Source organism: Platichthys flesus, chromosome 5, assembly GCF_949316205.1.
Source record: "Platichthys flesus chromosome 5, fPlaFle2.1, whole genome shotgun sequence".
In the NCBI taxonomy this organism is placed as follows: domain Eukaryota; kingdom Metazoa; phylum Chordata; class Actinopteri; order Pleuronectiformes; family Pleuronectidae; genus Platichthys; species Platichthys flesus.
In genome coordinates this window covers 16,329,705-16,354,704 of record NC_084949.1, presented here as the reverse complement: position 1 = coordinate 16,354,704, position 25,000 = coordinate 16,329,705, and the positions used below count along the sequence as shown (strand labels likewise).

Below are 25,000 nucleotides of genomic sequence, written 5' to 3'. Positions count from 1 at the left end.
GCACAAGCATTATTTAATGTTACCTACCTGCAACCTGCACAGCAATCTACAGGATGTGTCCCATGCAGAAGAAATTAATCTGACATACAAGAGGGGGGGAGAGAAGGGTGTGATGGAGGAGTGGGGTGTGGGAGACAGACACAGAGGGGGAGATTGGGGCGGGAAAGTTTAGTAAAGTGGAACTTGGGAACAGATGCGAGTGAGGGGGGCGCGGCCCTTGAGGGAAAGGTGCAAGGTTGCATGGAGTGTGTATGTTTGCGTGAAGGCGCGCGGGTGCATGTGTGTTAATACGTGCACGCGGGGGGTGTGCGCGCACTGGGCTTGTGTGCGCAGCTCGTGCAGGAAACGGACATGAGCGCACATCGAGAGCGCGGCTCTTTTACTCGGCGTGATCATTTCACGCTTCCCCCCGAAGCCCCTTTTCCACCTAAAGCGTTTAGTTGCAGCTGACTGAGCACTTGCAGGGAGTGCAATAGGGAGCGGAAGGGTCGAATTATTTCAGCCTACAAGTCGCCCCAAAACTACTGTAGGACGAAAGAACAAAAGAGAGAGAGGGAGAGGGGGGGAGGAAGAGAGGGAGACAGTGCGAAAAGTTTTTGTTCTTTTCCTTTTTTCTTTTCCATCGCCTCCCCCTGTTCTAACGGGGTAACATGGACCAGGGGCCCAGGAGTCCTGCACTGCGTCTGGGGAGAGCAGGTAGGGTCACATCGGCTCGACTTGAGATCAACTTCACTTTTGTTAACTTTTATTTTTGTCCCTTGAACAAGTTGTTGTCTGTTGCTTCACTGGTCTGCTTTGTGACAAACTTTTTCTAAAGTTATTTCTTGGAGTGGAAGGTGTTGTAAAGTTGGATTTTCTTACTTTCTTCTGTTGTTTGGATACAAAAAACCTGAATAAGGTGAATTTTAAATTTTTTTCTCTTATTTCTCATTTTCACATAGTCTTCTATCTTTGATCTGTGGAACTTTTGGAGCCAGTGTGATTAGTAACCTGCTCTGCAGTGGAAACTTTGGCTGCATTTTAAGAACTGACGAACCACAGCAAAATATGTGTGATTGAAAAGTCCTGCATTTATAATTTGAATAGTTTTGAAGATGATTTGGTGACATTCTGTGGACTTTGTCGTTATTCAAAAAATACGACCTTTTTTTTTTTTTTTTTACGTGTTTGTGGAGAAACATAATTTGTTGGTTTGGGTGCGTCAGCTCTGCTCCACGTGCTGTTCTCCTCTGTGTGCGTCCACTTTACTATTTGTGTTACGGAGCTCGACTCTTAAATGTCGTGTCTCCATCGCCTCAATCAACAGGTTCCTCTCCTTTGGGCCTATTCATAAAACAGCGGGGTCTGGTACAGAAGCGGATCAGGCCATCGACCTTGTTATGGCACCCAATGGATAACACATCATTTCATATTGCTGCCCGCTGTGTCTGCATTGATAAAATGTCGTTTGTCATTAGGAAACACGCAGTGTGTACAGGTGAACAGCAGCTATCAAATGGCTCCGGGCCTTTTTTTCCTCCAGAAAAACGAAACTCTGCTGCACAGGTAATGGTTGTCTGTATTTTTGGATATGGTAATGGATGCATAGTATATTTTTCTAAACATCAAACATTTCCATTGAGGGCCAGTCTGCATTCTGTGTTCCTTATATTCATTTTCATCATGTTGTAGAAGGGGATTCTGCAGCGATTGTGTTGAACTGTCTCCTGAAAGAAATAAATTAGCTTGTGCCTGGACTTCTATGGACATATGTCATTAAATAATGCCTGTGGTCTATAAGACAAATAATGCCTCCTTTGCGGCCTTTTGTGGAGTGGGCTTTACCCTCTGTTAAACGGTGAAAGCGGTGGGATTTGTAGCAATTGGATAATAACCTTTTAACCGCTGAGGAAATCAGAGTTTAAAGGAGGCCCTCCCCTGTTCTTGTGTAAAGTCTTCAGGGCCCAGGGCCTATACCTACAGACGCTCCATTTCCTCTCACTTTAGAATACGTGCTCGGGGTACAAAGGAGAAACCGTGAGAATGAATGTGGATCTAATGAGACCCCCTCTCTTCCCGCCCTGCAGGTTGGTCGTGCGTAAAAGTGCGTAAAGACGGGTTCTTTACCAATGAGCAGGGCCGCCATATCTGTCACCAGCGCAAGTGCACTGACCTTAGATTATTATTTTATCAATCAGAAAAATTAGAGAGGTCACTTATCTGGTCTTATTGAAATACATGATCATTGAAATATTATATTTAAAAATAAAAATGAGCCATCGTTCCTCGCTGAATTGTAACAATACAAAAAACTCCACATAGTGGAGATACACATAGTGAGATTCCAGCTTTGATATCCGCACATGCTTAGTTCCCTTGACCATATATGCTCCACACAGTGTGTAATATCTGATTATCTATAGTCGTTGGCAGATCGGAAACCAATAAAAGCAACTCGCCACTGAGAGGTGGAGGATGCTGGAGACAGAGGAGGGAGGGGAGGAAGAGGGAGAGAGGGATGACCTCACATGGCATATAGCCTACATTCATTCTGACCTCAGGAGCCCGATCCTATAACGCAGAGCCTGGTCCTCTGCGGGCTGACAGGTGACAGACTGATCTTTACTTGCGTTATCACCGCGCCAAACGATTACAAATATGTCCGTGTGATTACAGGCCTGTGAGTGGGAGAGCCACGCAGCCAGCGTGCGCTCACCTGCTCGCGTGCGTGTCTACGATGGTTCACTCTCAACACGATATTTTTATTTATTAGTTACGACGTTTATATAAGCGAACCAAAAAAAACTTAAGAAGAGATACGGGGGCTTTCTCATTATGTTTACAGTCAGCGGGCGTGTAATAAACGAGCTGGTGGAGTTAACATGCGCTATTAATTTTTCATTGCTTTTTCGTTTCGAGGCTCGGGTGCCCAAAAAAAAAACTAAAAAGGCAAAACAGCCGAAGCTTTCACGGAGGATGGAGGGAAAGAGGAAAAAAGAGATGGGAAAGGAAAGAAAGATGGAGCACCTCAACATCAACAACAACAACACTACCTCCAATTTGCCTCCAAATCATTATCACGACTCCAACGTATCTTTACTAATGTTTTAAAAGAAAGTATAAACACACACACACACACACACACACAGCCTTTCTCCCCCTCTCCACCCTCACGTCCTCCCCCATTTGCAGCACTGCAGAGGTAATGAAATATGGTAATGGTTTTGGACCCCCGGATTAAAGTCGTCCCACCCTGATGGAAGTTTTCCTCAAATTTCAAACCCTAAAGCAACAACAATTTGTATACATGATTGATTGTGTTTGGATTTTTTAATTGCTCGTGTATTTAATTTGCAAATCGTGGAGACAAGGGCGCGCGGCTGCAATTGACTTCTGTGGCAAGGAGGAGCGCTCGCCTCTGTATCTACATAAATAAAACCAGAGTCTGACTGCACAAGGAGAACGAAAACAAAGAAAGCGAAAAGACTAAACAATAAAAACTAAATTCTACAATTGTATATGGTCCCTGTTTAAAGATCTCAAGAGCCAATTTGCATTTCTTTCAAGAAATCATTGAAGAAAACAAGAAAATTAAGATGCTTGAATCTATATCTGGGATCATGCATAAAGAAGGCAGAAAGCATCCATCACATTTCCCATTTAGCTGATTTCCTAACAGCGGTGTCTCTCATATTGTGGATATTCGCCAAATGTGGCCTAAATTCAGGCCCGCCGTCTTTGGCGCATGAACCAACTCTGTATATCCCAGTTTCTGTTTCTTAAGCACCTCTGGGCTTTCTCTTGCATTGTTATTTTTTTGGGGTAATTTAAAAAAATATATAAAAACAGAAAAAATCAATCTAGTTAGCTGTCTGTCAGATTTGTATGAAGCACAATTCATGAATACTCAAGAAACAGATGTGAAATATGAATGAGGATTAGTGCGGATGCTTCGAGGTGTACTTTACTGTCAGTGGATTAAAGAGCAGGGACGTGGAGTCAGTGAAGATTCATGAAGCCATATTTAGTGTTTGAGATGTGGGTTGAGAAATGGAGTGGATCGTTTACCAGCCAACACACCATACATGCACTGATTATGTGTTTCCACATGTCTTCTCCTTGGGCCTCATGAGTCAAAAGGTGTTGCTGGTAAAGTTTATGTACGTGTACATGTTCGTGTGTGCGTGTATCCGTGTGCACATGCGTGTGCGTGAGGGCATGTGGCCCCAAGGTTGAACGCCCCCTTGTGGTTCGTTCAGCAAATATCCACACAGATGTGTGAGACAGAGAGCAGATCTTAAACCTTCCAGTTTTCTGAGATGAATTGAAAAAGAAAATAAAGACTGAAGTAAGTGTGAGATTTTCTTTCGGAGAAGTCACCCCGACAGCCTGAATACACTTGTTGCATTCGGATTAAAGACATTTGAGCCTATCCACGAGTCTGAAGGCAGAAGCGCGCCCTGTGAAAGGAAACCAATAATGCAAAGCGAGAAATCCTGGCTAAAAATCAAAAATTAAATGAGCTCAATAATATCATACATTGACCTTTTCAGGATCAGATGCATTGCCTTGAGGTACGTCAAGCCTGCTGGTCTGTTGAGGATGAAAACAGGGTAGAGTAAAGTGAATATTGTTGTTGTTCATTAGTGTGCTAGTGTACACAGCTTCCTAAATGGAACTATAAGTAGGGGGGGTTTGGGTATAAGAATCAGGTGATTATTTCTGTCCTGTAATGGCTCCAAACGTGTTGGATGCGAGGCGTAAACACCGAGGAACAAAATGATTAAATGTCTACAAAGAGGAAGAAGGGAAATAACACTTTTTTTTTTAATTTGGCTCATGCTTTAGGCTATTTGCGTGGTTAATATTACAGGGGCGAGGCTGAGATATGCCCTCTGAAATCAGGTGGGACGATAGATGTATTGAACCCCCCCTCCCTCGGTCTCTCTCTCTCAGTTTGGAGTGTGAATGCGGAGCTCGCCAATTGCATTTCATTAAAATCACATCCGCTCGGATCCGCAATCAATTAGGTAATGAGCGGGAATGCATGTTTCATGTGTCTCCTCTCGGTTCTTCCTCGGAGCTAAACATTCATATAACTATGTGTCGGATGCAGAGCCAATTGTTGACAGCTCTCACTCCTGCAGGCCCACGAAGACAAGAGAGGAATACACACCTTCCGTTCTCTGAGTGAAAATGCAACTAAAATGTGTTTTACTAAAACACTCCATTCCTTTAAAATCAATCTTTTTCGTTTATATATTAAAAAACTTCTATTTGTTTAAACCTAATCAAGAAAAAAATACAATTTATCTTTGAGGTACTGAGCATCCCCTCCTTTTATAAAACCTTGCTGCAACTAAGCCTCATTTTAGGTAATACTCGATTAATTATCCATTTAATATTGACATGAATAAATTGAGCGCAAACGGGTATAAAGGCATTAGCTTTTTTACTTGGTTAATTGAAATTAAACATATGATCATCCACTCCCCGCTGTCGCACCACCGCGCCTCCCCCATTGGTGGACGGACAATGCGTGCGGGGCGTCATTGGCCCACGGGATTCGCAGCAGCCTATCGCCGTCGCCCCCCGCCCGGCTCTAGCAGGGGCCGGCGGTGACGTGGCGGCGGCGCTCGCCTCCTGATTGGCTGAGCTTGACGTGAGTGACGGGCAGCTGGCCGGCGCGTGGAGCTTAGGGTTCTAGGGGGCTGGGAGCGCGGGCGCTGTCCGCACGAGAGCAGGTCCTGAAACGCGGCGTGTGCGCCACCGAGGACGCGTCAGGGCTCAGGCAGCTGAGTTGAAGAAGCGCGCGTGTGTGTGTGCACAAATCGATCGGTGTTCCCTGGCGTGACCGCGGAGGAAAGTCGCCTCTGAATCTGGACGGGACTGTTTTCCTTTCCGGCGCGAAGAGATTCTGTCTCTAAACTCCCGGACAAGCCGAGGAGAGTCCTGTGGCTGCGCGCGTGCGTCTAGACGAGGAGAGGAGAGAGAGCCGAGGATAACAACTCTCCACTCAGCCTCTGCTCTTATAAAGCACAATCCTATACAAGCCTATTTCCCCCTTGCATTTCTATTCGTTTCTTACTCTGGCATGGTGGATATGGGACTTCAAGATGTGAGCGCTCCCTCGCTTCACTGATGGGAGATTTACCAAGTGTCAGTGTGAGAGCGGCAGCCGAGGACGATGTGCGCGAATAACCTGAAGGAAGCCCAAACAGAGAAACGAGGATCTGTAACGAATATTTCTGTTGCTTAAAAAAATTTGGATTTTTTTTTTCCTGCAATTTTTTTTTTCTAAAACATATTGTTGGACAGACTGAAAGGAGAAACTTCACCCCCCCCCCCCACCCCGTCACCCCACACACACCAACATCACAGTTCAGGGGTTCACAGCCAACGGACCGAGAAGGAGACAGGGAGGAGGGCTATACTTGAAAAAAAAAAATTTCAATTCTTTTTATCTTTGCAGAACTTTTACATTTTTACACGCCTGGACTGGTACAATGAGCCCCATCGCTGTCTCTTCCCTCCGCTGGTTGTGTGGACACCGGGACAGAGCAGCTGTGGTGTCCCGACCCCAGGAGGAGGGAGCCCGGCACTGATGCGTATTTTTGACGCCGTCCACCCACAAACCTCCCGTTTTATTTCGAGATAAAGTCGCCTGTGAGCAGCGTCACCCTGTCCCTCACCTGAAGCTTCATATTTTGGGTAATCAATCCAGAAAAGAAAAGTTGAATATCTTTTGAAGGGGGCCGGTCGCCTGCCTCTTTCTCTGCAACGGAGGTCAGGGTCTGTGGGCCGTCCTGTGGTATTTTAACTGCCCTCCCATCTTACTGGGGCCCTGCAGCCAGTTCAATGATGGAGATTCACTGTAAGCACGACCCGTTTGCGGCAATGCACAGTAAGTTTAACTGTTTATAATTTCCTCAATCTGCATGGTCCCTGAACTCAACCAGCCCCCTGCCCAGCGACTCTGCTAGTGCGCATATTGTAGGAATAACAGTGTGTTGCAGCATTTAAAGCTGCAACACACGCTCAACATAAACAAAAAATAGACTACATTCCTCCTCTCATTCTTAGTCTTTTTAATTTTTTAATTAATTTATTTATCTGCATTTAATCTGCAACAGCGTTGAAATATTGCGCCCATTATTTGTGCGCATTAAATCATGTTGTTAATATTCGATAATTTAAATAAAGAGTCTGTAATTTATTAGAACATATTTGGAAACAGATTAAGTTGAGTGGAAGTACTTTGTCGTGCAAATTAACGATCTCTTCTTGCATTGGCACAAAAAAATATGAATTCATGACTTAATCAGCGATGGATATTTTTTGCAGTGTTTTAAATCGGAATGAATTCTAAAATGAAAGCCTCAATTACGTTGTGAGTTATGATCGTATCATTTTCGATTCTTCGTTCCACTTAATGTTCTTAAACGTCTTCTCTCTCGTCTCTTGCATTATTCAATAAATGTGCACGCGTCGAACAGATGTAAATTTGGCAGAATTACTTGTGGAGCTGAAGGGATTTTATTTTAAATTGTGAAATGCATTGCATTTTGTCTTATCTGTTGTGTGTTGTCGGTCTGCTGTGTTTTCCTGTTTGAAGGAGAGAGAGGGGCGCAGGGGTCAGAGAGAGAGGGAGAGAGGGAGTGGGGGAGCGAGAGAGGTTGGGTTAACAAAGCATGACTAAAAGCTGAACTTGATCCACAAACAGCGGCGGTGTTTGTGCACATAACCAGGTTTAGACAGACATATACACATGCACAGGTGCAGGAGCGGAGCTGCCCGGGTCTTATAATAATAACAAGGTTCGACTCTGTTGATCCCCCGCAGGGAAACTCTCCTTTCACTGCCCAGCAGGACACACATACACACACACACACACACACACACACACACACAAACACACACACACACACACACACAGACACACGCACACACACACACACACACACACACAGGTCCGGCCTCGCAACATGTCACCACCGCTGCAGCGTCTTGCTCAAGGGCACTACTTCAGCATAGCAGGTGCTTGGGGGACATATGTGGCAGCACATATAAATGGATGCGGAGGACACACACTCACTCACTCTCTCTCTCTCTCTCAAACACACACACACACACACACAAACACACACACAAACACACACACACACACACACACACACACACACACACATACACGCACACACACACAAGCGAGCACACACACTTGGTCACTCAGTCGTGACATGGCGGGCCCTGCTTTGTTTTTTCAGTCCACTCTCCGTCCCCAGTTACCATCTCTCTCTCTCTCTCTCTCTCTCTCTTAGTTCAGACAAGTGCAACTATTAAGTTCATATAAATAATGAAAGAATTATTATTTTCTATATATTTCCATGAGCACAAACACGCTAAATGATAAAGGAAAGCCACAAAACAACATTGACCTGTTAATATATCCCCATATTTAATATCTGAAATATCATATTTTCGTTATAATAATCTCCTGTTTGGATGGAATATAGGTCAAAAAAATAATATGGCTAAATTAAGCGATCTCCATTAACTTTCAACAATACACTTACTTTATATGGCTTAAAAATGTGTCACAACTGTTTATAATGCCTCCACTAAAAAGCCGACTAAACCGTCCTGCAGCATTTGAGCAGATTATCCAGTGGCCCACATGTTTTACTGCAGTTTAGTCTCGCCGAAGAATTACAGGTGTTGTGTGACTGACAGAGGTTCCCACGGTGCGTTAACCAGCGGGAGAAGTCAAATAACTGATTCAAAAGCTAGAACGAATCACGTTTCCTCTTCCTCTTCTTCTTCTTCTTCTTCTTCTGTGTCGCTTCACCAAAGCCAATGATCCGCAGTGCTGACGGCCAGAGCGCAGCTAAAGTTATATATGTCAGAGCCAGGAGACGCTTTAAGACGATTACACCCGAAAAATGTCAAGGGAGAGAGGGGGAGGAGGGAGGGGCAGAGAGGGGGGCGACAGAGAGAGAGAGAGAGGGAGATAAAGGGAAAAGAAGAGGAAGAGAGAGAGGGAGAGAGAGAGAGAGAGAGGGGGGGATAGAGCGAGGAAGAGGGAGGGGAGAGAGCGAGAGAAACAGAGAGAAAGAGATTGGGATGAGTTGACTGCGATGGAAATGTTAGGCCATGTGTGTGTTTCTTTCTGTGCGCGTGTGTGGGTGAACTCCCCCTAAACCCTGAACGTTAGGTCCTTTTTTTTCTTTTATAGTTGTTTTGGTCATCATTTAAAAGTTGTTCTAATCCCCCCCAACTCTCTCTCTCTGTATATATATATAGATATATATGTTTATATTTATATATATATATATATTCCTTTTCATACATATATATATATATATATAAATATATATTTATATTATTCATATCCTTGGTGACACACCGTGACTGTTGTGACTGTTGGGTTTTAACTTAGCTGACTCTGGAGCGTGTTTCATGGTTTCATGGCCTATTAGAACGGACAATAATATAAAGGCTGGCAGTGATGTTTTAAAATCTATAGCAAGTAATTGTGATGATAATGAGCTGAATTTCATAATCACGTATTGTAATGGTAATAGTGATGTTGAATAATAAGGAGAGGCTGCTGTGGCCTATACTTAGTGCATGTTCCACTTCTGGGTTCGCCTAAGGAGAAGAAAAAGGAAATAAACTTTGAGAATTAAATACATGCTGTAGTACAGAAAAACAACAAAAAAGATTTCCATACAACTTTGTCTCCTGAAAATATGCAAGTAAAGATATATAAATCGAGGCAGTTCTCATTGATTCGTTTTGTCCTCAAATATTATTTTAATTAAAGCCTTTAATCGTTTTAAACAAACTTTTAAACGAATGAAATTAAGCGTTTATTAACATGATTTTTTTTGTTACACTTCGCCGACAAAATAGCAATTATTCCACATTTCAGGATGAACTGACGCTATAAGTCAGAATTCGGCTGCGGGCACATCTCACAGATCTATTCATTGTTTGCTGAAGGAAATGTGCTTCATCTGTATTCTAGCGGCCGAGTTCCCAAACAGGGTTTCAGCCAAAAGTCATTTCTACTTCCCCCTTTTCTTTGTTATTTATTTTACACAGAAAGAGAGAGAGAGAGAGAGAGAGAGAGAGAGAGAGAGAGAGAGAGAGAGAAAGAGAGCGAGAGAGAGAAGAGAAAGAAGCGGTGGCGTTTTGTCGCGATTTCTCTTTTTAGCTTTATTTTTGAGTCGTCAGGCCGTGACGAGGCAGATGAGAGATGCGAGACGGAGAGAGAGAGAGGGGGAGAGAGAGAGACATAGAGGAATGTAGACGGACAGAGAGCCTAATGGACCTTATTTTCTGGATGGGGGAGCTCCAATATATTCTGCTTTATCTCTGTATTTTTTCCTCCCGGAAACAGTGAATCAATCAAACAGTTAAGGAGGTGCTGGGCTCTTAAGTCAGCTCCCATAAAGGCTAAATAAATAAAATACAACAGGGATGCATAATGGCCCCTGCTCCTGTGGCTGCCTCTGTCCCTCACTGAGTCGCTTTCTCCAGGATGAAATTGAAGCTGCCACCTCTGCCAACACTTTGCCCCTCTCTGGAGACTGTATAGTTGCAGGGCTCATAGAAACACACTTAAAAGCCAAGATGACCCCCCTCTCCCTAATTTGGCAAAAATCTTTGTATCTAATTTGCAACGAAACCTCCCAAGCTGGCTGGTGTTCATCGAATTGTGATGAGCTACTGGAGCTCTGTCACTAAAGCTGTGAGGGAACGTCAGTCCTGCGTTCTTCATGCACGCTGACATATTTCCAAATCATTTATTTTGGGCCTCTGACCATAAAAAAATACAATTTCTCTTAAAATGCAAAGTAATTCTAGGTACATTTAAGCATTTCTCTCTGTCACAATGATAGAGAACAGCAACATCTGTTCCTCTCATGACTAATATTACAGCTGCGCCTTGAAAAATGAGGAGTTAAGGCACCTATTCAGAGAATTACAGAGAACGATAAACAAATGTATACAGAATGTTTGCGTTTGTCCCTATCAGTATGTATGGGCTTGGAAAATAAAATTCAAGCACATAATCCCCAATAGTGGTCTATACCCCAAGAATGGCGAGAGCCCGGACGTCTAATGCCAACAGTAAACACTCAGATAAGTAAATAAATAGTTATCTGGGGGGGTTTTGTGGGTCACAAGTCATTCCTCTCCACCGCTGTACAAAGCAAGGCGTATTTTATGCCCTGGCCCAGATAGGAAGGGTGAAAAGAACCATTTCATTTACTCTTATCTGAGAAAGAGAGAGAGAGGGAGACAGAGGGAGAGAGGGAGAGAGAGAGAGAGAGAGAGAGGGTCGTCTCTGCAGATATACCTGTGGCGAGGAGGACGTAGCACAGTAGGCTTCTCTAAACGACCCTGCAGAAACTGTGCTTTTTATTCAGGGGAGCAGGCGGCAAAGGTTTCAACAAATAATAATAAAGAGAGGAGGGGAGGAATAATGCCTTTTTACAACCATGCACAGCATTCACAGCCAGTGGACGAGTGTGTTAAAGACTTGAATTTGGCCATGTAGGTCAGAACGCTCATTCTTGCTTTGAGGAATATCTGACAATGTGTGTGTGTGTGTGTGTGTGTGTGTGCGTGTGTTTGTGTGTGACAGTTATTGCTTTGCATGTCAGTACCCAGAGGGACATTACGATCATCAGGGTTCCAGCTAAACACAGGAATAAATCACACTAAATCACTGGATTACTCTTTTATTTCTCATTAAACACACACACACAACCACCCACCCGCACACACACACACACACACACACATACATACACACACACAAACACACACACTGGTGGTGCACATGGTGACCCAGGAGTAAGTAAGTTCTGAACCTGAACCTCAGCATCACCAGTCTAGCTGGAGATCCTCATTCTATGTTGTTCCCCATCTCTCTGTGTGTTTATGATCATCTATCTAAACTTTTCATCAAAAGTACAGGATTTGTACGAGCAGAGGTGGAGTGGAATATATCCCAGTATCTGCGATGACTCGAGGGTTGGAGGACAGAGACAGAGACTTTATGCAAAAATTGTGATTTCTGATAACTACAATTGACATGAATTGCCGTAACTCAGTCTTCATGCACCCATTAGTAGATCCTTCTCACAGATTTCTTACTGAGGTATTTCAGACAGCAGGTACGGAACAAAAACTGTTTCCTGCTTTTGTGCCTCAAATTTGACACAAATTTTACACACGAGCAGTACAGAGATCTGCAGTCACATGACTTGTGGTTTTTCAAGTAGACCCATGGCACACAGTAGAGTGCACGTCTCCACCAAGGCCAAACGGTCACCTTCATTCAATCTAACTGCACCCAATTTCACACACTCATGGATACATATCAAAATCCATGAATTATTCCCTAAAAAATCTTGAAAGATTAAATGATGTTAAAGAAAGTGGATCTCTTCACCACAATGTTAGGGGTCCCTCCCTGATCCACACCGCAGTTACCACCAAGTTTTGTGATAAATACCCTCGTAGTTACTGTGTAATGCTCCTAACCCTAACCCTGACTTAATGACAAACAAATGCAGATGAAGATATTACCTTGAGAGAAGTGAATAGAGTCTGTCCAGCTGCTTCACTGTATTGAAAGTAGATTTTTGCATTTCAAATGAATGATTTTGTGCACTAAAGAACAACTGTGCAGCATACATGTTGTTACATGTGCATTACTGTCCAATAGAAGCAGTAAGGGCATAGTCTTATATTAACATTTAGAGTATTACTTTTAAAAAAATCATCCTCATCCACAAATGTTTCGCTGATTGTCAGTGCCACCCTCCCATTAAAGAGACAAAAAAAAAAACAGACAAATAACGGTTTAAGTGAAGTCAGAGATCAGGTTTCAAGAGTCAAATTGGCTGAATCCCCTTTCAAATCTAAAATACTGAAATGGAGGGTAAATACTTTTGACACAGCTAATATAATAATGGTGGCTCTACAGTTTGGTTGTTACCGTTCATGCCATTTAGTCTTTGAATCTGGGTTGAGCCCAGTTCACAGGGACCTGTCTGTTTATTGCTGCCTTTTGAAAAGAGCGGTTGCTTTTCAAATTGTAATGTCTGCACCAGGCACCTGTATAACGAAGCTTATTCTTAAATCCTAGAAGATAACAGGATGGAAGACAGGGACCAGACACACGGGCTCTTTGGAAAAAGCTTTGTTTGATTTCACAGAATAAGACTTTCTGTATTTATTGTCCACGTTTTCTGTGTTCTATGTACTGTGTGTGTGTGTGTTTGTTGCTGTATTTTATGCTGATGGTGAACGGAAGAGGACGGGGGACAGGTTCAGGGGACAGCTTTGTGTTTTAGGGGGTATCCCTGCTGGGGTAATGTGTTTAAAATCTATTACCCCCACAGCTAGGATTAGTGTGTGTGTGTGTGTGTGTGTGTGTGTATGTCTGTGTGTGTGTGTGTGTGTGTGTGTGTGTGTGTGTGTGTGTTTCCCCTAAAGACGTAATCACTATGGTAATACAAAAGCCAGTGGATTATGTGGTGGTGAAATTCTGGTTGATTTATACTCTGCCTTTGGTGAGATACACATATACAGTGTGTACACATTTTTTTTATCCCAAAAAAGTCTTCGTTCTCTCTTTCTCTCTCAGATGTTCTGCATCTTGGTGCTTTTTTCACTGTGGCCTTTATAATGAAAAGTTCCTCATCAACCTCTCCCTGGTGCAGCCCGCCTCTTGTCCAGTTCATGTTTGTATGGCTCCCCAACAGAGTAACAGAAAACATATATCTGCATAAATCGACATGCTTTGTTACAGTTTTATTTATTGTCCCTGCTCATTTGTTAAAATGGGAAGTTTGTTAGTCAATTTAAAAGGAAACAAATTTTCTGACTCTTGTGGCTCAAATAGTACGACTGCAGGATTTAAACAGGGTTTAACATTAAACTATGTGATGATTCAGCTTTTCTGTCGCAGTTCATTCTGGTGCATATACCATATACTAGTCTTACTCTCTTTCATTCATGTCCTTCAATACTTTCATCCCTTCATCCCTCAGGGGGAGTATTAGTGGTATCTTGCAGTAAAGGACCAGAGCAAGGCCGCGACCAATAATTAATTGAAATCCCTTCATTTAGGATCTTAGCGTATATGCTATGCCCTGGGTGAAATGGGCTAATTTTGTACTTAAGTACTGTCCAACTGGTACTGTATAAAATGCCGAGCAAGACAAATCAGTTGCAGCAAAGAAATCACACTTATCTGACATTATTTGACTCTGCAGAGATACTGCTAGCTGAATAAAAGACGTTTCTTGTCTGCTCTTTTAAAAACTAGAATTAAAATGAAATGAATGTTTGAAAAGAAGAGAATAAAAATACTTTCAGCTGTGACTCCAGTGAGCTGAGATACTGATGAGATCAGCTTTGATCATTTTTGAAAACTGGAAACATTTATGACTTTTATCTGTCTGTCTTTCCAATATCTTATTGCCTGAAAGACAAGGTCACTTGAAAGTTGATTAATAAGTTGTATCCTTGACACTTTGCCTGTTACACCGGTAGCTAAAGCCACAGCTGCTCGGTTTATCTACCTCTGCAAACTAATTCCTTTTTCTTTCCCTCTAACTCAGATTTGAACTCATACATGAACTTGATTCATTTAAAACGTTTCTCTCGTTTCTGCAGGGCATGGTGGCGTGAACCAGCTCGGAGGTGTGTTCGTAAACGGCAGGCCCCTCCCAGACGTCGTGCGACAGCGAATAGTGGAGCTAGCCCACCAAGGGGTTCGGCCCTGCGACATCTCACGCCAGCTACGAGTCAGCCACGGATGTGTCAGCAAGATACTGGGCAGGTAACAAGCAACACGAGCTCCTGAATGATGACATGGAGACGAGGTGACCCGACACGTCACAGCTCAGACAGTTGGCTGTGACCCCGTCCTTCATGTAAAATGTCTGAAGTGTGAGGCAGGGCAGCTTTAAAACATCTGCACCGAACATTTGCAACTCTGCACATCTGGCTCGTCTTTGAGTCCTTCAACTCAACATGTGTCAAACTGAGGCTCCTGCAACATGACACTCATTCATTTAGTGTCAATCCCGTCATTGATTCAATCCCCTCAACATGCACAAGCTGCATCCCCCGGAACGGCCTGCCCTCGTTTCCCCTCACCTCTTATTTCTCTCTCTCTGTTCTCTGCTCTACATTTCCCCCCTTTTCACCTTTCTCTCCGCTCCCTCTGTATCCTGTATTTCTCGAGCTCACCCCCCCCCCCCCCTTTTCTCCCTCTCTCTGTCCGTCTCTGCCTTTTCAAAGCTAAATTCAAGAGCAAATCCCTGCTCGTTCCGTCCCCCACAGAAGAAAGGGGCACAAAAGGGAAAAGATTCATCACTTTTTGGAATTAGCATCAAAATGAAAGTGGCACCATATTTCTGCAAACCGACCCCCCTTAAAAAAAAGGACAGGGAGCTGGAGAATGGGAGAAAGACAAGAAAAAGGAACACAATCAAAAAAGGGAAAAGGCGTGTTGAAGAAGAAGAGTGCAGGAAAAAGGGAAAAAAAGAAAAGAATGAGAGACAGAGACCATTTGTGGGGACAGAGGGGAAGGATTAGCTACAGCGACCCTCAGCTATATCAAAAAATGTGTAGCTCATTGTTCTACCTCTCTTCTCTTTCTCTCCCTCTCTTTCTGTCGTTCTCTCTCTACCTCTCTCGCTCTCCCCACCGTCCTGGCCGTTCAACTCACTGAAGCGTTACTGTGAGGGGGGAGGAGAGGGGATCGAGGGATGGAAGGAAGGAGGGAGGGTTGTTTTATCCTCTCCTCTCTGTCTCTCCGGTGCCAGCAGAACAAAAACACCAACTCTACCACCCTGTGTGTGTGTGTGCATGCATGTGTGTGTGTGTGTGCATGTATTGGCTCATCGTCTTGCGGATATCAATAACCATGCTCGTTTATTCACCAATGATTCAGCTGTGAATAATTTAAATAGTTTTCCATTTGAAAATAGATTGTTTTTTCCTTTAGCAGTGTTTATACTCCAGCTGTGAATCGTCAAAATGTGCAACACACCCACATAGTGCAGCGTGCACGCACACCCACACTTAAAAGAAAGACAAGGAAACGCACATTTACAGGAAACACACATCTTCACGGAGGGGATTACTCTACCATACAGCACGGAGAGAGAGAGAGGGGGGGGGGGAAGAGAGAGAGTGCAGCAGGTTTAAGACTGACTGACAGCTTGCATCCACACACAGCATCCCCCCTTTTCTGCAAGCTGAGTAGCGCATTTGCTGTCCTCCCAACCCCTGCCCCCATGCCCCTTCTGCATGCAAATACATTCATGAAATAGCCATGGTGGACGCAAAACGCCTGAATCCATGAGTGCGTGTGTTTGCTTTAGTGTGTGTGTGTGTGTTTGTGTATCTATGCCACCCTCCCCTTACCTCGGTGTCACAAAACGAAATTGCCAAAGAAAGCAACAATCATGAACAGGTCGAATCAGGTGTATTTACCTTTATGTTTATTCATATCAGCGACCGAGTAACTGTATCTGCAGCCGGTTCTCGTGGCTCCAACGTTATAAATAGCAACACCGCTCATATAAGACCTTTAGGTGAGTCCCACTGAGACCAGAGACCCAGTTTATGAGGGAGACCTGGTCAAACAGCAGCATAAAACTGTGTAGATATAGCAAAATCAATCAATCAATCAAATTTACTTGCAGGACTCATATTCACAAATCACAAATCACAATTTACTTCATCGGGTTCAACGAGGCACAACACTCTCTCTACTTAACCTCGACCAGGGTGAGGAAAAACCATTTAACTGGAGGAAATACAATAATCTCAGAGAGTTGCAAGTGAGGGGACTGCGATGGATGTTACATGTCACAGAGCACATAGACAAAATTACAACATTTACAACATTCTTGAGAAAAGGCAGTGTCTAGTATAAATGAACAAAGAAGATTCCATTCTCCATTGACTCAAAGCAGCTTTCCTTTACATCTCTGTCCAAGCATGATTTATTTTAAAGTCTATCTTTATACAACATCCATACACCTGTAAACTGTGTGGTTCCTCCTCCTGGCCATGAAGGGATTCCTTGTAGTGGTTGACAAACCATCCTCGCTCCCACGCAAAAACACAGTGCAGCTCAGTTGAACCAAATATGAGGCTTCAACACACTGAGTTAGAAAAATGTAGTGAGTATCTTCTAAAGTTTTAGTCTTTAGTGTGAAATCCCCTTTTTACTGTGACCCCCAGTCTTTTTCCTCGCTGAGCTCCAGCGGAGAGACGTAGGATTTCATACTAAAAAGACTGTGACTGTAACCTATCCACTGATTTTGTTTGGCTTTGCTGTATTTCAGTTTATTTCTGCACAGAACAAGGGGTGTTTAACATCCCAGTGAGTATTTCATTTTTTTAAAGACGGATGTAAATAAATTTGAATCTTTTAAGAGACAGAGAGCAGGTGAATCATCTTTTACAAAATCAAGTGTGAGTGTGGGGGGGGGGGGGTTGAATTTAAGCCAGAATGAGGCACTGATCGAAGTGGAAAGGTCATCGCTCCACCTGGAGAGCCAGGAGGGAAAACATTTGAGACCGAGTGGAACCATGTCCAAATCACCACCAGCAGGAGGGGAACGACAGAGCCAGTAAAACAATAGAAAGGTGTTTTTTCCTTTAAATGTGCCAACTCTTTGTCCAACGTGACATCAGCAATGAAGAGAAGCTGATTATTTCAGAGCATCGATGCCGTCACTGAAGTCATGATGAGATTACAGCAGGTGTGTTTCTCAGTATAAGAAGATGATCCATTGACAGAAATGTGTCTCGGGTGCTTATTTTTAAAGGGTAAAGCTGAGTGACATAATAGATCATGCTTATTGTCTTAGTAAACTGTTCGTATCAAACAATCAAAACCAACAATTACAATCAGGGACTTTCTTAATACCCAAAGTTTGATGTGGTTTAATCCTCCGAGCTCCATCGATAGAAGCCCATGGGTGACGGCTGAGGGACGACTTCCTTCATCACAGTGAACACGGGCTCTTTAATTCATCCCCTGCACATTGTCCTGCGCTAGAGCTCTAAATGTGGACTGAAACCAATCCCCTTCTCATGTTTAATATATCTTAAAACAACACTGCACAGCTTTGGTTTTTTAAAGGAAATTATTCTTATGACACTTTTTATTTTGATTTACAAGAAGCGGGGTATATTTCTTTCAGGGTGGTGTTGCCAGTTTTTGATTTTTAATTGATGAGGGATCAGCTGATAAAACTGCTGAGGTTCATCAATCATCAATAGTGTTGTTGCATTCAGGGATTATTAATATCACATTTTGCTATTAAGAGAATATTCAGACCAGTTTAAATCAGCCTGTGGGACTGGAAGCCATCCAAAAGGAACATTTCAGAAGCACTTCAAGTATCACTGCAACCTACTGTGTGGCTCCCCGTGACCAACGCTGACCATCTTCCCGGCTTTGATTGGCAGGTACTATGAGACGGGCAGTATCCGCCCCGGGGTGATCGGGGGATCCAAACCAAAGGTTGCTACACCCAAAGTGGTCGACAAGATCGCCGATTACAAACGCCAAAACCCCACCATGTTTGCCTGGGAGATCCGGGACAGGCTCCTGGCCGAGAGAGTGTGCGACAACGACAGTGTCCCCAGCGTCAGCTCCATCAACAGGTATGTGGGTCTGCGTAATCTGTGTGTGTGTGTGTGTGTGTGTGTGTGTGTGTGTGTGTGTGTGTGTGTGTGTGTGTGTGTGTGTGTGTGTGTGTGATTTTGAATTTAGAGCAACAGGTACACAGTGTAAGTAGAGCATGAGGAACTGAATCCTGTCTACTTGTGTGTGTGTGTGTGTGTGTTGGTGTGTGTGTCTGCCAGTGGAAAAGAGAATAGCAAAGAGGCCCCAGTCTCCATATGTATGAAGTGGCTGCAGCTCAGTGGTTCAACACGATGGTACAATGACAACCCTTTCCCCTGAGCACAGAGGCAGAGAGAGAGAGGGAGGGATAGTGAAATAAGAGAGAGAAGGAGTGAGCGAAAGAGGGGCGGACAAAAGGGAGGGAAGGTGTGTATGGGAGCAAGGGGAGAAATAGACACAGAAAGAAAGGGAAGAAAGGGGACGGGAGGAAAGGAAGAGAAGGAGAGGAAAAGGGGGGAGGAAGGGAAAAGAAAGGGGAAGGAAAGAGGAAAAAAGGCTTGCATGAGCAGCCAAGCAGGAAGTGTGAGGCCCCTCTGCCATGTCAGCCTGCCTCAGCCACTTCACACACACACACACACACAAACATACACACACACACGCACACACACACACACACACAGACACACACACACACACACACACACACACACACAGACACACACACACACACACACAGACAGACACACACGCACACACAGAAACAAACACACACACACACACACACACACACAGTTTATGCTCCCACGATGGTCATGTTCTCTCTGTCACTCAGAATCCTCTCTCTCTCTCTCTCTCTCTCTCTCTCTCTCTCTCGCTCTCTCTCTCTCACACACACACACACACACACACACGCTCACTTCCCACACACTAACATCTCCTCTCTCCTCCTGCAGGATCATTCGGACTAAGGTTCAGCAGCCCGGCCAAACGGGCCCAGTGTCGGCTCACAGTTTAGGTAGGTCACTGCAATAAAATCCTGTTTCCAACTGTCATAGCAAATTGTACCGAGCAGACGTGGTGCGAGCGTCTCAGGAGTGGAGTCCGTGTGCTCCACTGTATGTTGGAGAGGCATTGGAATTCTGCACCTTACAGCTCACAGCAGAACGTCTGCGTGGACACTGTGTGAGACGTTGGTGTGCCACAAAGTTCAGTGTTTGAATCCTCAACTCATCCAAATTAAAGCCAGGCAATGAAGGAAGTAGGATTTTGTTCAGACCAGGAAAAGAGGTATTTTCCCCCAACAGTCATGTACTTCAACTGAGCACCCTTCAACCTTAGTGTCGTCTGTACAGGGGAGAGGTGACATGCAACAGAGGCGCCCTGCCCATCTCAGGGGACACGTCACATGGTCACAGCGTTTTAAACCTGTACACAACAGAGGACACTTCAGAAGCTCCAAATTCTACATAATGACAGTGCTCAAATAAAAAAATTTTATTCAGTAATTCTTGTTTCAGAGGGATGTTCTCCTCAAGCTTCAAACTGACACTGTGAGTCCAGATGGTTTTTCTAACTTGTTAAGGAGCAATAATGCCGCAAAAGAAAGAAACGTTATTCTGAGCAACAATAATAAACATGAAGGCTGCTGTTCAAGTAAGAGCACGTCAACATAAACTTTTATATCACCAAAATACAAAACCTTACAGCGTCACGATAATGGATCCACAAACCGCCTTCAAAGATTTAAAACAAAGTAATGCTCAATAAACAAATCTTATAAGAGATCGATGATGTTCAGAACAAAGCTGGATTATGTAGCGTGCAAATTGGGCTGCCGCCAGAGCCTCAGGGCTGATAAGGGTTCTTCTTTCCTGTGCATCAGTCAGCTTTTGGTTTGAACATTCGAATGTAACAACCAAATCCCCTCATCAACTGCAACTGCCTTGATTCTGTGTTCAACCAGGAGCCCACAGGTACTGTAACCCTTAGTTGGTAATTTCAGCCATGTTTTTGTTTTCCCAACAAAAAGTAGATTAAGTTAGTTAAAGTAAATAGACAACAATGGCAGTAAACGTGTGATTCTCCCACGAGAATGATTGAAATCCATAGCCGTGATCATGAAGTGACAATGTACACAATTAGTGTCACAATAATAATAATAATAATAATACATTTTCAAATGCGATTTCAAAAAATCGCATTTGAAAATGAAGAAAAGAAGAAAAGGATCATTATAGTTATTTTTGTTTAGTTCAATTTTTTTTAAATGAACCCCCCAAAAAATTATAGCAATAATATCTGTTTTGTCTAGATGACTAAAAGACTACTTTTTATTCAATGAATACCTCTGAGTAAATAAATAGGAGCCTCTCTCTCTCCCTCGCTCCCTCCCTCACTTTGTCCTGCAGTGGATTGTGTTCCGGTGTCTCTCATATCTTCATAATCGCACATTGTCTATTAATCTAAATTAATTTCACACACACTGCTCCCTGACTCCTGCCTTTGACACACATTTAGCAGACACACACACGTAAACCCTCACACATTCACACCTACACCCGCTGAGAAACACACACGCACACAGACACACGCTTTCACACTCACGCACACTTACAGATTACACAGATAAATGGGTCCCACTCCCAGGCGGAAAATTGAACATTTGGATTTGCAGAATAAAAGCGTTACGTCGTGATAAAAAAAAGACTGAAAAGAAAGAGAAAGGAAAATCAGATAATTGAAGTGCTAAATCAAGTGATGGGAAAAGGAGGGATATGCATTCATTATACTCTCCCTGTCGTTAGCGAAGGAGTAACGGCTGGAAAGAACCTTGATCCTCTGGTTTGTTGTCGTTTTCTCTTTTTTAATTTCCCCTTTTCGGTCTTGTCTTTCTGTGTTTGGGGGGTCTGCTGGGAGAGAGGATTAGGATGTCTGTCTCCACACCTTTCTGTCCCTCCGGGGATACCATACTGTCACTCAGCCCCACGTCCGCTTACAGGGGCACAGATAAGGGACCAAGGAGGAGGGAGTGACTGTATGTTTCAGTGTGTGTGTGTGAGTGTCAAGAGGTTGCAGGCTGTGTGTGTGTGTGTTTGTGTGTGTGTCACTGAAGCGGTGACAAGTATGTCGCTGGGTCGCCCAGCAAGGAACTTGTCTCCTTCAGGGGGACGATAAGAGAGAGAGACAACGTGGAGCAAAACACAGACAGACCTCTCTCCTGTGTGGATTCTTTTTTTTTTCAACCTTCAATTGAGTCTGTAAAGCCCGGCAAAGTTTTAGAGGATTAAAGTGCTATGTTGAGTTTATGGAGAGAATAATCAGGTTATAGGATTTATAGTGTGTCTTTTTTTGTTCTCTACAGTATCTTTGGTCCTGAAGGTGTCAAAAGTAACATGTGAATGTTGCTCTTTAAGTAAAATAATCAGATCGTTGGTGTTAGGGTTAGGGAATGGTTCAAACATTTTCAGAAATAACTTTTGGACATAAGAGTTTATAGATAATTTTTTAGATATATTTTAAACCAGGCTTAAATGTCATGCAACATCTTACATGGAAAAATCTTCTACACATCTTGTGTTGGTGATAAGTAACTTTACCAGAGTTCCAGCTCATATGTCATCATATGTCTGGCAGTTTCCTCTATGAAAACTCTTTATCTGTCAATATTACATCAACTGCGTATTTTAAATAGTACATATCAACAGAATACAATAGTTTTCATATAAAGACCTTCTTCATTATACATGCTTTCAACACAAAGTCGATTTATAGTGCAGAATATCTTAAAATCACACTAAGCCAAATCTGATGCAGTTTAGTCCACAGTGCAATTATTTGCTGAGATTCTCTTGATTCGCTCAGCTTACCCACCACGGCAGGTCATTAAATGACTTTGAAAGGATTCCATGTTTTATTGAGACAAAAGAATCAATAAGTGGAACATGGCAGCAGAGATCATTCAGGCTTCAGCACTAATCCTGTCAGTGGTTGTCAGATCTTCAGGTGGATCTTTAAGTATTTATGATTCTCTCTGACGGATTTGAAAACAAACGAAACGCTTTCAGTAGAAAACACAGGAACTATCTTTTTATTTGTCTGTGAATCTTCCTCGACATCCAGGAGTCGTACAAAGTCATTCGGGCAACTGGACCTGCTTGTGTTTCTGGAACATTTTCGGTGACTTCATTGCAAAATCTCAGTGCCCCATTTAATCTGTGTGTTGTCTTGTGGTCCGTCTTCAGGGTCGTCGGTGGGGGCCACACAGGTCTCAGGAGTGACCAGCGACTCGGCCGGCTCCTCGTACTCCATCAGTGGAATTCTGGGTATCAGTTCAGCCGCTGATGTGGGCAAGAGGAAGAGGGACGAAGGTGAGCACAGGAATGTTTCTGTATATTCTTGCCAATGATTGTATTTTTCAGTGTAAATTATATTTACAAAAACGCATTTATTCCGATGTGCACAAATATAATTAGACAACACACGTAAACACATTATTTCATGATAGACAGCCTCTGAACGCATCCTCTCCATACCAGCATGGAAAGAGTTCCATGACAGATGTGTGTTTGTATGTGTGTGTGTGTGTTATGTTCTAAGTCAAACATCTTCATTCAGGAATCCCTATTTATTAACTAACAGAGCTTCACAGGAGAACTCCCAGAGAAGTTTTATGCATGCACTATTGATCATATACGCTGTCATGCTGGATCAATGTTATATGCATGTTAATAGAGGTTTGAGTTCATGAATGTGTGTGGGTGCACGTGAGGGGGCTTTCACCACCGAGGTGTGAGCATGTTTGTGTGCGTGGGTGTGTATGTGGCCGTGTCAGTGGCATTAAAAAGCCATCACACAGACAGTCTCCTGCGGTAAATGAGACAGGACCAGATGTCGGAGCGAGGGGGGGTGACAGAACGCCACCAGGGGCTATTTCCCGCTCTCTTTCACACCCTCTCACACAAATATATACACACTCACATACACACACACTTACATGAACACATGTATACACACAGATACAGTATGGGGTCCTTTTCCCACTGCTGATGAATTTCCAAAACACGTCAGCAGGTTCCAGGATGAATCCCAGGTGCACCTTGAGCACTCTGATGTGCTCAGATACAGCCCACTTAGCCATCAGCTCTGACACACACATGCACACGCCGAGGACAGTTGAATAATGAGATTTGTTCTGCAGACCTTTGCTTTCTCCACACAAGGGTAGCTGATCAGCTCAGATTGTTCAACAAAAGTTTACCACAGAGGTTTTTAATCACTCAATAATTTACAGTTTTTAGCTCAGTTGAAGGTCACTACAAACAATCAGCAGTGACATAAGACAATCCTCATCAGTTGGATAACTTTCTGTTTGAGATATAAAGAGCTTTTTAAATACACAATTACAAATATACACAAAAAAGGAGAAATGCTGAAAATGTTATTTCTAAAAATTTAAATTTGTAAAAAAATTATTGCTGAGCTGGAAATTTGATACACGAGACAAGTGAGTTAAATGTCCACTGACGTTTCTGCTGCATTTAAGAGACAAAAACATCAGATTTCGAAATTAGATTTGAATTGCGTTCTTTTTAGTGACATCATCTCAATGCACCCTGTTCTTCAGCATTGGTTTAATGGCACCCGACTGGAGAATCAGCCCCGACAACCGTTTATCTTTGAACATCCATCTCCTTATATTCATGTATGGACGCACCTGCTGACCCACTGTTTTCCTTTTCACAGCAGATGTTCAGATTTTGTTACAGGAGGAGAAGAGCAGGTACTCTGACATGGTTCACAAAGAGTGAACTCAGTATTATTTATCTGTGCTTTTCCTTCTATAACAGATCAAAGCCTCTGCTGTGACACATGTGTTTCTAGGGGTCTATATATCACTTACAAGAATAATATGAGCCGCTCACTGTTGTAAGAGGGTCTGTGGCAAAGACATTGTGGTTAAAGTAAAATCTCTGTAATCTAATTAGCAGCATTATTACTTCACTTTGTTCTTCATGTGCATGATGTGCTGCACCATGTGCTACATGTGTGGTCTATTTGTGTCTCACTACAAGTGGACCTTGTGTTTCCTAATTCATATCGAGAACATGGTATCCCTTCACGTTTCACTGGAGCATTCAGAGTCTCATCTGAGCATTGTGTCGCCGAGCGTCGCATTTTCACTCGTGTGTGTTTTATCTGCAGTGTTTCTGTGGCAGAGGTCTGCACGGTTGGCTCTGTGGTCTAATTAACAGCATTGCTAATCACAGCTTCCATTAGAGCAGCCCCCGCTGGATAATGACACACACACACAGCAAGGGGCGACAGGGGGAACAGCAT

General features: G+C 43.3%; 1 protein-coding gene across 2 annotated transcripts in view; it reads left to right on the top strand.

The window, feature by feature from the left end:
- Positions 1-377: 377 nt before the first annotated feature.
- The window catches only part of pax5 (paired box 5), a 54,277-nt gene continuing 29,654 nt past the window's right edge, over positions 378-25,000 (top strand). For both annotated transcript variants that reach the window (XM_062387985.1, XM_062387984.1), the window contains exons 1-5: positions 378-696; positions 14,683-14,848; positions 18,505-18,702; positions 19,618-19,679; positions 22,906-23,031. In XM_062387985.1, coding sequence (XP_062243969.1) covers positions 651-696; positions 14,683-14,848; positions 18,505-18,702; positions 19,618-19,679; positions 22,906-23,031 — 598 coding nt within the window. In that variant the 5' untranslated portion in view covers positions 378-650. The remainder of the gene's footprint in view (positions 697-14,682; positions 14,849-18,504; positions 18,703-19,617; positions 19,680-22,905; positions 23,032-25,000) is intronic.